The sequence below is a fragment of the Caretta caretta genome, chromosome 3 (assembly GCF_965140235.1).
Source record: "Caretta caretta isolate rCarCar2 chromosome 3, rCarCar1.hap1, whole genome shotgun sequence".
Lineage (NCBI taxonomy): Eukaryota > Metazoa > Chordata > Testudines > Cheloniidae > Caretta > Caretta caretta.
This window is the reverse complement of record NC_134208.1, coordinates 1,740,979-1,754,670: the sequence shown is the minus strand read 5'-3', so window position 1 is coordinate 1,754,670 and position 13,692 is coordinate 1,740,979. Positions and strand designations below refer to the sequence as shown.

Here is a 13,692-nt window from a genome sequence, read left to right as displayed (position 1 = left end):
ATAAATTTATTGCAATACATGACAGGATCTGATTTCCTCGCATTATTTCAATCTACGTTAGGAGGACGCCCCCCTGGTTTAGGTTGGGATAAGTAATAAAAAGAGAACAGAAAAACAGGGGAAGAGTGTGTAGTGGAGTGTACGGAAGTCTAACAAAGTTCTGATTTTTCCCACTACTTTGATGCTTTTTTTGAAATATCAAATATCAATTTAAAAAAAAAAGTCTCATTTTTTTTGGTGCCCCCTGCTTTGCTGGTGCCCTAAACACGTGCTTAGTCTGCCTATTGGGTAATCCAGCCCTGGGTGGAGCCGACTGTGAGATGCCCTCTTGGATTGAACTGGGACGTCCAAAGCTAGAAGCACAAGCTACTGTAGCTTGAGCTAGGCCAAGGCTCTGCGGGAGGGACTATACCAACCCCTCTCCTCTGGACTGGCAGGGAGCGCACACTGGCCACTGGGAGGCTGCAGCTAAAGCCCCTGCAGAAAGGGTTTCATTTTCTTTTGCCTCCTGTTTGGCCAGCCATGCTCCCCTCCCCATGTCCAGCTCCAGGGCACTCATCAGTCCTGTTGCTTCTTTCTCCTTCATACAAATCCACCCTCTTCCCCCAGTTCCTTGGCCACATCCTGGTCAGCTCCTCCTCAGTGGGAACAATCTCCCGCTCCTTGTCCTCCCTGTGCCTCTCTCCTCCTCCCTCTGCAGCTTCTTCCTGCAATCTCTCCTTCCTCACCCTCTTCCCCCAGAGTTGCCACCTCTCTGCCTTTGGACACCAGTTCCCATGTCCTGTAAGCTCCTGGCTGTGTATGACACAGGAGTCAGTGCCAGTGTGTCGGGACAGGACAAGGCTGAGCATGGGAAACATTCGTCTGGCATTTGTGAAACCTTTCCCAGCAGCAGGGAGACCTCTCGGGCTGTGGAACAGTCTCCCAGACTGGAGTGGAAACCCCATTGCTTGGACCATGGGAGGTGAGATCAGACAAAGCCCTGGAGAATACAGAGATGTGAAGGGGAAACCCTGCCCTGCCCTCTGCGGGCCTAGAGGTTCTTCTTCCTCTCCAGAATCTGTGGTACAGGAGCCAAGCTCATTGCTGGTCTCACGCTTCGTTCCCTTCTGTTAATAAACAGGAGTGCTGCATTGGCTGCCCTCCAAGCCCCAGGGACAGTTGCTGCTGAAGGCTAGATTTCATGGGCCGAACGCATCTCTGGTGTCATTGAGCTGAAGACAATGGGGATGCCCTAGGGATTAACTTGGCCCCAGAGCTGGAGCGGGGACTCGGCTCCTTCAGAACGCGTGGGCGGGACCCGCCGGCCGGGGCGGGGCAGCAGCGGGCAGAGGGGTGCAGCAGGAGGTCCTGGGTTCTGGCCGCATCCCGCTGGGTGGCCTTGCCTAAGTGCGGCCGCGGCAGGGCCACGTACTCGACATGGGCTGCTTAGGGTGGGGCCTCTCCATGCATTGAAGGGTGATGGCAGGGGGGTCATGGTAGCGTCTCTCCGCAGCCCCTTAGCTCTGCCGGGGGTCTCGGGGTTGCCCCAGGAGTTCTCGGGGAACATGCTGCCTTCTGAAGTCCCTACCACCAGTCACTGGTGGTTGCCTTTCTCGCTGCCACCTTGATGACTAGCATCGGAGGCTGGTTTTCACGCTCCCCCTCAGCTTGAAAGCTCCTGCATCGCCCCATGGGGTGGGGGGCGATGTGGGGGGCGGGAGGATGGGGTAGGGACGGTGGGGGATGGGGTGAAGTGGGGGCGATGTGGGGGGCAGGGGTGGTGGGGGATGGGGTGGGGGTGATGTGGGGGGCGGGGGCGATGTGGGGAATGTGGGGGGCGATGTTGGGGGCGGGGGGTGGGGCTGGGGCGATGGGGGGGGCGGGAGGATGCGGTAGGGACGGTGGGGGATGGGGTGGAGTGGGGACGATGTGGGGGGCAGGGGTGGTGGGGGATGGGGTGGGGGTGATGTGGGGGGCGGGGGCGATGTGTGGAGTGTGGGGGGCGATGTGGGGGGTGGGGCTGGGGCGATGTGGGGGGCGGGAGGATGGGGTAGGGACGGTGGAGGATGGGGTGGAGTGGGGGCGATGTGGGGGGCAGGGGTGGTGGGGGATGGGGTAGGGGCGATGTGGGGGGCTGGGCCGGTGGGGGGCGATGTGGGGGGCGATGTCGGGGGCGGGGGGTGGGGCTGGGGCGATGTGGGGGGCGGGAGGATGGGGTAGGGACGGTGGAGGATGGGGTGGAGTGGGGGCGATGTGGGGGGCAGGGGTGGTGGGGGATGGGGTAGGGGCGATGTGGGGGGCTGGGCCGGTGGGGGGCGATGTGGGGGGCGATGTCGGGGGCGGGGGGTGGGGCTGGGGCGATGTGGGGGGCCATGGGAGGCGTGGCGGGGTTGGGGGGCCCGGCCGCTGCGGCGGCGGTTGCCATGGCTCCGGGCCGGGGGGGCGGCCGGCCCCGGAGGGGGGGCAGCGGCGCATGCGCGGTGCGGCCCCTCCCGCAGAGCCCGGCTCGGTGCAGACGCAGCGAGAGCAGCGGCCGGAGCGAGCGGCGGCCCGAGCGCGGTGAGTGCGGGGCGGGGCCGGGCCCAGCGCCCCCCCCCGGCCCCCCGAGCCCGCCGGGCCCCCCGAGCCTGCCGGGCATGGGCTGGGCTGGGCTCGGCTCGGCTGGGGGCGGCGGGGGTGTTACCTGCCTTCCTGACAGCTGCGGGGGTCCCGCTGCCCGGGCGCCCCATGGCGGGGGGGAGCTGGGGGGGTCCCGCTGCCCGGGCGCCCCATGGCGGGGGGAGCTGGAGGGGTCCCGCTGCCCGGGCGCCCCATGGCGGGGGGAGCTGGGGGGGTCCCGCTGCCCGGGCGCCCCATGGCGGGGGGAGCTGGGGGGGTCCCGCTGCCCGGGCGCCCCATGGCGGGGGGAGCTGGGGGGGTCCCGCTGCCCGGGCGCCCCATGGCGGGGGGATCTGGGGGGGTCCCGCTGCCCGGGCGCCCCATGGCGGGGGAGCTGGGGGACCGAGCCCTAGGGCTGGGGGCAGGGCCCTGTTGCCGGAGGAGATGCCTGGGTGAGGGGCTGGGGTGGATGGGGGCGAGAGACTGGCGTGGATTGCAGGGTGCAGTGTTGGGTGTTGTGGGAATCGCCCCGAGTGGCTCCTCAGACCCCCGGGATCTCCCAGCTCTGCCGGGGAAACGAACTTGCTGTTACCCAGCTGACAGGGAGCGGCCTGAGCCCCTCCGGGCAGTGTCCTGAGCACACCTGTTCCCACCTCTCACACCATGGTATTTTTAGTTTTGTGGCAGAACTGAAGCTTCAGTGTAGCTGTGGCTTTTTTGGTAGCTGTCCGTCCGCTGGGGGTGGATTAAATCCTTCTTGTTCCTGACATAAACGCAGGCGTGATCCACTGGGCTCTGCCTCTGGCCAGGCTGTCAGATGTGGACGTGCTCAGCAACAGAGCCGGAAAAGTCTCTGATCACTGTAATGCTTTTGAGATGAGAGCCTTGGACTCCAAGACTGAGTGTCAACATATTCGGTGCCGTATGGATGAGTGGGAAAACCTCCTCCGAGAAAGTAATCGTCTAGACACTCGCTCACCGTGCCGAAGGGCCTGCTGCTACCAGTAGCTAGAGAGAGCTGAAAAGCCAGCAGATGCCAGCCTCTTAGTTTCTGTGATATTTTACCCAATCTAAATTGCTTTGTATGCAAATTTCCCGTACACCAGGGATCCCCGACCCTTGTCCTACCAAGGGCTGCAACTCGCCAAGAGCCCTAGGGCTGCGTGTAACTTGCAGATACCCTCAACTTTAATATGGAGGAGCAGACAACTAAGACTACATGTCCCAGCATGCTTGGGATTTTTTGTTCTGAGAGCTCATATGGGTGTCGGGCAATGCATACTGGGATCTGTAGGCTTTATGGCCACCAGCTAAAGATGAAGGTGGCTATGGACCAGTCCATCTGCTCCAGCTGAGGCACATGGAGATCTGAACTCAGGGCTGTAGCTCTGCGGTGGTTTGTGAAGCAGAAGATTGCGTGGTGGAATTGTATTGGGAACCCTGGGGAATGACTTGGTGAGCGCGGAGAAGAGAGATCTGGACAAACAGCAGAAAGCGTTTCTTTGTGCTCCTGCCTTTGGAGAAGCAGTGGTGGTGGGGGGAGAAATGTACAAATTACGGGGCAGGTTAGCGATGTGATGGGAAGTGCTAGAAGATGGTTTTGCAGAACTGGTCATTGTGACCCCTTAAACACTCTGGCTGTTCAGGTGAACAATGGCCATAGAATATGAATGTTTGCAATTAAAATCCACTCTTGACTCAGGAGGCCTTTCTGAGATATGGCTGAAAGAGTAAAGAGCAGTTCCTAACTTAAACCAGCTGGGCTACTGCAGATGCTAGTGTATTTGGTGCAGTGGTTGTGCTTATGGGGCTGTAGACAAAGACGCCAGGTCCCAGAGGAGCTTACAGATATAACAGGGTTATTGGTGATGGGGATCAGCTGGGACAGAGGAGAGAGTCATCAGTAAAGCTCTGGTCTCTGCATTTCTAATGCTGCCATCCCTGAAACACCTGGTCACCGCATGCAAAATGAAGGATCACTTAGGAAAGAAACCAAACTCTTGTCGCCATTATCAGGGTTCTGTCTCAGTGGGATCAGTCTTGGAGAAGCTTTGCTTGGCCCTTCTGTTAACTGAGCAGTCGCCTGCTTAGAGAAGAGTCTTGTGCTAGGCCTTAAAATGGTCAGATGCTGGCTCCTCCTGGTCCCTGCGGGTGGGGAATTCCACAGCCCTGTGCTGTGACATCCTGACCCTGCAGCAGTGTGCACGTGGAAACATGATCACAGAAGTAAACATAACGGCCTTTGAACCTAAGGTCCAAAACCTTGAACCAAGTCTGGAATTGGATGGGGGGAAGTCAGAACAGCACCCTGGTGTGAAGTGCTCCCCTTGGCCCTGCCTAGAAGGTTGCCAGCTGTGAGATGTCTCCATGGCCTTTACATGCGTCCCCAGGTAGAGCCTATGGGTGACAGGCATGGGTCATTGCAGGCATAGTGCACTGGAGTGGAGCAGGTGCAGTCCCCTGGCAGCTGATGAGGAAGGTGTCCCTGCCAGCTCTGCTGTTTGATGTCAGGGGGGTTGAGACTAGTAGGACCCCAGACTGTGCACCACCCTGACGATGGGCGAGAGAAGTATGGGCTGGATGAATGCACTATAAGGTGGATAGAAAGTTGGCTAGATTGTCGGGCTCAACGGGTAGTGATCAATGGCTCCATGTCTAGTTGGCAGCCGGTGTCAAGTGGAGTGCCCCAGGGGTCGGTCCTGGGGCCGGTTTTGTTCAATATCTTCATAAATGATCTGGAGGATGGTGTGGATTGCACTCTCAGCAAATTTGAGGATGATACTAAACTGGGAGGAGTGGTAGATACGGTGTCAGGTAGGGTTAGGATACAGAGGGCTCTAGAGAAATTGGAGGATTGGGCCAAAAGAAATCTGATGAGGTTCAACAAGAATAAGTGCAGGGTCCTGCACTTAGGACGGAAGAATCCAATGCACCGCTACAGACTAGGGACCGAATGGCTAGGCAGCAGTTCTGCGGAAAAAGACCTAGGGGTGACAGTGGACGAGAAGCTGGATATGAGTCAGCAGTGTGCCCTTGCTGCCAAGAAGACCAATGGTGTTTTGGGCTGTATAAGTGGGGGCATAGCCAGCAGATCGAGGGACGTGATCGTTCCCCTCTATTCGACATTGGTGAGGCCTCATCTGGAGTACAGTGTCCAGTTTTGGGCCCCACACTACAAGAAGGATGTGGAAAAATTGGAGAGAGTCCAGCGAAGGGCAAGAAAAATGATTAGGGGTCTGGAACACATGAGTTATGAGGAGAGGCTGAGGGAACTGGGATTGTTTAGTCTGCAGAAGAGAAGAATGAGGGGGGATTTGATAGCTGCTTTCAACTACCTGAGAGGTGGTTCCAAAGAGGATGGTTCTAGACTATTCTCAGTGGTAGAAGAGGACAGGACAAGGAGTAATGGTCTCAAGTTGCAGTGGGGGAGGTTTAGGTTGGATATTAGGAAAAACTTTTTCACTAGGAGGGTGGTGAAACACTGGAATGCGTTGCCTAGGGAGGTGGTGGAATCTCCTTCCTTAGAAGTTTTTAAGGTCAGGCTTGACAAAGCCCTGGCTGGGATGATTTAATTGGGGATTGGTCCTGCTTTGAGCAGGGGGTTGGACTAGATGACCTCCTGAGGTCCCTTCCAACCCTTATATTCTATGATTCTATGATTGGGCTGTGCTTAGTAGACAAGGAGGTTGTTGCTCCTTTTGGTGCCTGAGATGCTTTCCCTGTCTGCAGCAGCCCAGTCTTATATGGATGGAGCTAAACCAGCTGTGGGTCACAGGCTGGGACAGCTGGGAATCAGCATTGCTTGGTGTTATGGAGCTACCGTAGAACAGGGAACCATGCTGGGGTGGAGGCTACACGACAGGAGGAGCCGGAGGCTGTTCCAGGCCCAGGGGCAGCATGAAAACAGGGGGAGGAATGAGTGCGAGAAGGGGAAGGGAATGTTAAAGGGGTGGGCAGAGTGCACTGGGAACTGGATGAGGGAACGATGCATAGTCTTGAACAAGAGGATGGGATGTCTGAACTCAGTGCAGAAAGAGAGAGCTGGTGAGGGGGCATAGTGTGATCAGAGCAACAGGCTTTTTGTGGCACTTTGGATGGGCTGAGGGGCCAGAGCGGAGAGGTGGTGCTACCCGCACGCTCTAGGGCACCCACCTGTACCCTTCCGTGCACTGAAGGGGTAACCTGGTTAATTTAAGCACCCCCACCCTTATCTAGTCCCTCGGGCTTGGGGTGAAAGGCATCTATCCTTACCCAGTTCCTAGGGCTCAGGATGTAATCTTCTGTGGGTTTGCTGGGCCTTTTACCAGTGAAAGAGCCTAACACATCTCTATTAATTATCAGTTACCAAAACAGAATGCTCACGCTAAGCATACAATGCTCACCACACCCCATAAGGCAGACGAGGTTTTCCTGCTGGCCAGTCAGGATCAGGTTGTCGGAGGGCTCCAGCTTCTGCACAGTATGATTGGCAGGGTGTTGAGGTCTGGCAGCTCTGATCTTGGGGCTGAGTCCTGGAGTTAGGTTCCAAAGTACTTCCTTTTGGACCTCAGTTTGTACAGTGAGACTTGAGTCCTGCTTAGCTCTACCTTCACCAGTCGTTGTAAACTAAAGTCCTGCCAGACAGTATTTTTCACCCATCCTAGCCCATTATGAAACCATTCTTTACCCAATCAGACCCCACCACCTTAGCTGATTTACACCTTACAGAATTAGTTATGCAACAGGCAGAACCGATCAAAGAACCAGACAGAGACCCTACAGATAAACAATTGAGAAGTAGGGACTGTAAAGGCAAAACAATAGAAGTAGGGATTTCACACACAGCTGTTGAGAAGTGGTTCCTTGCCAGGCAGGATGTTGTCAAACCAAGTTTTCTTTAGCCATCTTAAGCTCTGTTTCTGTATCTGGTGGTGGTGGGCACTGTTCGGACAGGAGCCTTCTGAACACCCCACAGTACAGTTTTGGTGCAATAAATGGAAGGTGAGGCTTTGACTCTCTGCAACTTAGCTCATGGCTGCTGTCTCTCAATCTGGCTGCTGTTTTTACTGTAGAAGACGACCTCCGACCTTACCTTGGGATGATGGCAAATCTCTGCCTGCCTATCTGTTTACCTGCTGTGCTGCCAAGTATGTATTTGCTTGGAACTGTTCCATCTCTTAGGGAAGAAATAGCCATTTGGATAACTGTCCATGAAGATTTTAGTTCGAGTAGTTATGCATTGATCCCATCCCAATGGGGGATTAGGGCCCACGGGAGCTAGTTGAAGTGGCAACTTGTGGCCTCCTCTCTATTGGCTATTTTCTCACCATGGCAGGAAAAATCATAGCCAATGTTGTCTCACCATTTCCTTGTGCTCCCCCTTCTTAAAATGTAGGAGCCTAATGGCCTGCTTGGGCACCTCGGTCAGGGGCTCGGCTCCCAGAATGCTGAGCACCCAGCAGCTTCCTGGCCATTTCACTGCCCACAAGGAGTACTGAGAAACCAAGGGGAGACCTGAATGTTTAGGGCTGCCCCTCTCCTTCCTCAGGGGGTTCTGCTGGCCCAAGCCCTGAGAAAGGTTCAGTGCGGCACTGTCTTGGTTTCAGTTCTCCCTCGCAGGTCTGACAGCAAGGAACTTTACATATTGACTGGTGTGGAGAAAGTAAGTAAGGAAGTGTTATTTACTCCTTCTCATAACACAAGAACTAGGGGCCACCAAATGAAATTAATAGGCAGCAGGTTCAAAACAAACAAAAGGAAGTATTTCTTCACACAACGCACAGTCAACCTGTGGAACTCCTTGCCAGAGGATATTGTGAAGGCCAAGACTAGAACAGGATTCAAACAAGAACTAGATAAGTTCACAGAGGATAGGTCCATCAGTGGGTATTAGCCAGGATGGGCAGGGATGGTGTCCGTAGCCTCTGTTTGCCAGAAGCTGGGAATGAGCGACAGGGGATGGGTCACTTGATGATTCCTTGTTCTGTTCATTCCCTCTGGGGCACCTGGCATTGGCCACTGTCAGAAGACAGGATACAGGGCTAGATGGACCTTTGGTCTGGACCCAGTATGGCCATTCTTATGTATTCAGATGGGAACACCGTTCTGTCTGAAGCCCATGAAAAACGATGAGATACCTGCTGGGAATGTGAGATCCTGTGATTCCAAGCCAATGGGCGTGTGTGTGAGCCGGGGGGTCTTGCTTCCAAGAAATTTCTCACCAGCTTTAGACTTCTTGTAAATCTGGCCAGTAAAGACAGCGGGGCACCAACTGTGCTCTGAAAGTGTGGAGGAATTACTCCACTTTGCAGTGATCTCTCCGCCTGCCTGAGTGGGATTGTTTCTTTCCCGTTACCCTCTTTGCCAGGGCCAGTGAGCAGACTTTGCTGTCTCTTTTTCTGCCTGCCCTGCAAGGCTGTGTTAGTTTGCTTCAGAACCAGTGGAAGGTAAGCGTGATCAGAATGCACTCGACATTAATATTTCAGAGGATATTGTGTAGCGTAATTATGTTTGAGAAGGCGAGTCCAAGAACATAGTCACTAAGTGAAACCTGTGGGGTGTTGTTCAGAGTCATCAGTTTTCTGCATGGACTCTCTGATAGATGGTACTAAGTTTATTAAAGACCAGAGGACTGTGAGTAACTCCAGGTTTCAGAGGAGCAGCGGTGCTAGTCTGTATCCTCAAAAAGAACAGGAGGACTTGTGGCACCTTAGAGACTAACAAATTTATTAGAGCATAAGCTTTCGTGAGCTACAGCCCACTTCATCGGATGCATAGAATGGAACATATAGTAAGAAGATATATATATACACATACAGAGAAGGTGGAAGTTGCCATACAAACTGTGAGAGGCTAATTAGTTAAGATGAGCTATTATCAGCAGGAGAAAAATAAAAAACTTTTGTAGTGATAATTAAGCTGGCCCATTTAGACAGTTGACAAGAAGGTGAGATCTAACTAGGCTGCCAACCAGACGTCAACGGATTGATGTCTAGTTGGCAGCCGGTATCAAGCGGAGTGCCCCAGGGGTCAGTCCTGGGGCTCGTTTTGTTCAACATCTTCATTAATGATCTGGAGGATGGCGTGGATTGCACCCTCAGCAAGTTTGCAGATTACATTAAGCTGAGGGGAGAGGTAGATACACTGGAGGGTAGGGATAGGATACAGAGGGCCCTAGACAAATTGGAGGATTGGGCCAAAAGAAATCTGATGAGGTTCAATAAGGATAAGTGCAGAGTCCTGCACTTAGGACGGAAGAATCCCATGCACCGCTACAGACTAGGGACCGAATGGCTCGGCAGCAGTTCTGCAGAAAAGGACCTGGGGATTACAGTGGATGAGAAGCTGGAGATGAGTCAGCGGCGTGCCCTTGTTGCCAAGAAGGCTAATGGCACTTTGGGCTGCATTAGTAGGAGCACTGCCAGCAGATTGAGGGAAGTGATTATTCCCCTCTATTCGACACTGGTGAGGCCACATCTGGAGGATTGGGTCCAGTTTTGGTCCCCCCACCACAGAAGGGATGTGGACAAATTGGAAAGAATCCAGCTGAGGGCAATGGTTAGGGGATTGGGGCACATAACTTACGAGGAGAGGCTGAGGGAACTGGGATTATTTAGTCTTAGAAGAGAAGTGTGGGGGGGATTTGATAGCTGCTTTTAACCACCTGAAGGGGGTTCCAAAGAGGATGGATCTCTGCTGTTCTCGGTGGTGGCAGATGACAGAACAAGGAGCAATGGTCTCAAGTTGCAGTGAGGGAGGTCTAGGTGGGATATTAGGAAAAACTATTTCACTAGGAGGGTGGTGAAGCACTGGAATGGGTCACCAGGGAGGTGGTAGAATCTCCATCCTTAGAGGTTTTAAAGGCCCGGCTTGACAAAGCCTTGGCTGGGATGATTTAGTTGGGGTTGGTCCTGCTTTGAGCAGGGGGTTGGACTAGATGATCTCCTGGGATCTCTTCCAACCCTGACCTTCTATGATTCTAGGTGAATGGGCAACATGATGGCAAATGCACTTTAATGAAGATTAATGCAAATAAATTCATAGCTGAGAGAAACTGAAGCTGCTCATACATTACAGGGTTCTAAATTAACAATCAGCTCAGGCAAGGGACCTGGGTGCCCTTGAAAATGTTTGCTTAAATTGTGACTGTGGGAAAAAGAGCAAGCAAGGTGTCAGGCGGCATAAGGAACAAGATGGAGGATAAAGGCTGTATTAATGCATTTGTGCTGTGTGTGCGAACAGCCCGTCACACACAGGGTCCTGCAGACTAGACGGGGCTCAGAGAAGAGGGATAAGAATGATGAAAGGATTGGAAAAAACCTCGGGGATTGTTACCTTGGAAAGGAGATGAACGAGGGGGATGTGATAAAAGTACTGTGCTGACCAATATTGTCTCACTGTTTCCTTGTGCTCCCCCATCTGTCTGTCTGTCTCCCTCCGGTGTCTCTTATCTGGTACTTACAGTGTCAGCTCCTTGGGGCAGGGCCCATCTTTTTGCTCTGTATTTGTCCAGTGCCTGGTACGAAGTGGTCCTGCTCTGTGAGTAGGGCCCCTAGGTGCTACAGTAATACAAAACCGCGCAGATGCTATGCTGATGATACTAATAACACGATGAATGGTCTGGAGAAGGGAAATCGGAAATTTCTGTCTGGCAACTCCTGTGTTCCTGGGGGAGACATAATAGGGGGGCAGCTTATCCCAAATCTTACTGCAGCTTTCTTACACCTTTCTCTGAAGCATCTGGTCAGAGACGGGCCTCGAGGCTGCTCCGGTTCCTGTGCCCTGGGATATATTCAGGTAGGGAAGGCTGATCTCAGACTGATCTATAAAGAAAACCCTTGGTACAAGAGTCTGTTGCTCAGGAGGGAAGACTGATGTCATGTGTTGATATGTCCCGCTGGCACAGAGCACTCCGTTGTTATGTACAGCATCTTCACACAAACACTGGCGTTATGTGGGAGGGAGGGAGGGGAGTGAAGGGAGAAAAGAGAGGGGTTTTCAGCTGAGGGTTGAAATGAGCAAGAAAATCTGTGGTGGGAGAGAGTAAGTGAGGCAGTTCAAAGCTTCAGAGGAGAAAGCTCTTGCACCAACAGTAGCTGGGGTGTATGAAGGGCTGGAGGAGACAGCTGGTAGAAGAGTAGAGAGAAACAAGGTCTGAGATGGTCACTGTAAGGGTTTAAAAGGCAGGTGTGAATGGAGAGCCAGCAGAGTCAGGTGGGGATGCACTTCTATATATTTGTGCTCACGCTGTCTCATCTCAGTGATAGTCTGGAGGTGCTTAGATACCTTGGTGCGAGGCACCTTACCAACACCCTCGCAGGCAGGAGAGAGGACACATTGGAAGGACATTGAGAGCATCTGTGCAAGCCCTGGGACAGGATAAAGGAATTCTCAGCTCTGGCAGGTGAGCAGGAATCTTGCCAATGGGAATTAAGCTTGTGGGCATCAAAACAATTCCTCCTGGTTTTCTAGTCACTGTTCCACCCTGGTCTGACTTCTGGCCACCCTAACTGTACAGGCTAATTCATCTGACTTTCCAATCTTTGTTTACTTGTAATTTTAACAAGCAGCATAGAGATGGTCCTAGAACAGGGGTGGGCAAACTACGGCCCATGGGCCAGATCCAGCCTGCGAGCTGTTTTAAGCTGGCCTGTGAGCTCCCACTGGGGAGCAGGGTCTGGGACCCGCCCTGCCCTGGGACCCAGCCGGGGTGCCAGGTCAGGAGCTGCACCACGTGGCTCCTGGAAGCAACCGCATCACCCTGCTCCGAGGGTAGGGGTCTGCTCCACATGTAGGAGCCGGAGAAGGGACAGGGGTCTGCTCCACATGTAGGAGCCGGAGAAGGGACATGGCTCTGCTTCCGGGAGTCCCTTGAGGTAAGCGCCGCTTGGAGCCTGCACCCCTGAGCCTCTCCCCAACCCCAGGTCTGATCCCCCTCCTGCTCTCCAACCCTCTCGATCCCAACATGGAGCACTCTCCTGATCCCCAAGCCTCTCATCCCCAGCCCCTCCCGCACCCCAACCTCAATTTTGTGAGCATTCATGGCCCTCCGTACAATTTCCATTCCCCGATATGGCCCTCAGGTGTTCGCCCCCCTGTCCCCCCTCCTAGAACAGAAGACCTGCTGTAAGCCTTTGTAGTTAATGATTCCTCCTGGCAGGTGTTACTGCGTGGTTACTCTGGAGTGGGATGGGGCCAGTCCAGCTCCTGTTTGTTTGTTCACCTCTGTGACAAGTCAGGAGAAACATGCAAAGTCACTGAGATCACAGCTTACTGTAGCTCACGAAAGCTTACGCTCAAATAAATGTGTTAGTCTCTAAGGTGCCACAAGTCCTCCTGTTCTTTTTTTGGAGTGAGTTTGTTGGCGTGCTACAGCAAGCAGGGTTAGGGCTGAAATATGAAACTGATTCCCGCTCATACATGCATAAGCAAACCTCCCGAAGTACTATCTTGCTCGGCTGTAATCTGTACTGTTTAGTTATGTTTGGGGGGGAAATGTTGGCATGGTCTTTAGGCTTTTTCCTTGGTTAATTGCCACAGGTTATCCACTCACTGATTGCCCAGATTCTGGTGGAAAATCATTCAGAGCAAGTAACAACCAGGATGAAAAGTTGATAATGAGGTTTTGGCAGCAGTCCTTGCTGTTTTGCCTTTAACACTGACTAAACAAGTCCAACGTTGTGACTGATTTAATTCTCCTCCTGCTTTTTTTTTGGCTAGACTCTGTTTGTTTAAAACTGCGTGTGTAACATTTTTGACATTTGCTTTTATTATACAGGAGGTATTTGCAGTTGTTTTGTCGTCTTTGTCTAATTGGGGATCTTCATTAGGAGTTGGGCCAATAACCTCCAGAGACTCTTGTGGAAAGAGGTCAGGACTGTGCAGTGATTCTCTGAATAAAAACATATCCAAGCATTGTTTCACAATTGGTCATTAATTAAACAACATTCAGCAGTTCAACAATTAAAATGCCATGGAAGCTAAATTCTAGCTTTGCCTTGCAAGCATTTCTGGTGAGGAAGCTTTTGTGGTCAGTTTCAGAATAGAATGCTGGGAGTGAGAAGAGATTGTTGAGACCTTTGGACATCTTTCCCTGATGGCCTCCGCAGCAGGTCTGGGAAAATCCATCTTTGC

At 53.2% G+C, this 13,692-nt stretch overlaps 1 protein-coding gene across 1 annotated transcript in view; it reads left to right on the top strand.

Annotated features, from left to right (window-relative positions):
- The first annotated feature begins 2,424 nt into the window (after positions 1 to 2,424).
- The window catches only part of MAPRE3 (microtubule associated protein RP/EB family member 3), a 76,675-nt gene continuing 65,407 nt past the window's right edge, over positions 2,425 to 13,692 (top strand). The window contains exon 1 of the mRNA XM_075126267.1: positions 2,425 to 2,541. Coding sequence (XP_074982368.1) covers positions 2,456 to 2,541 — 86 coding nt within the window. The 5' untranslated portion in view covers positions 2,425 to 2,455. The remainder of the gene's footprint in view (positions 2,542 to 13,692) is intronic.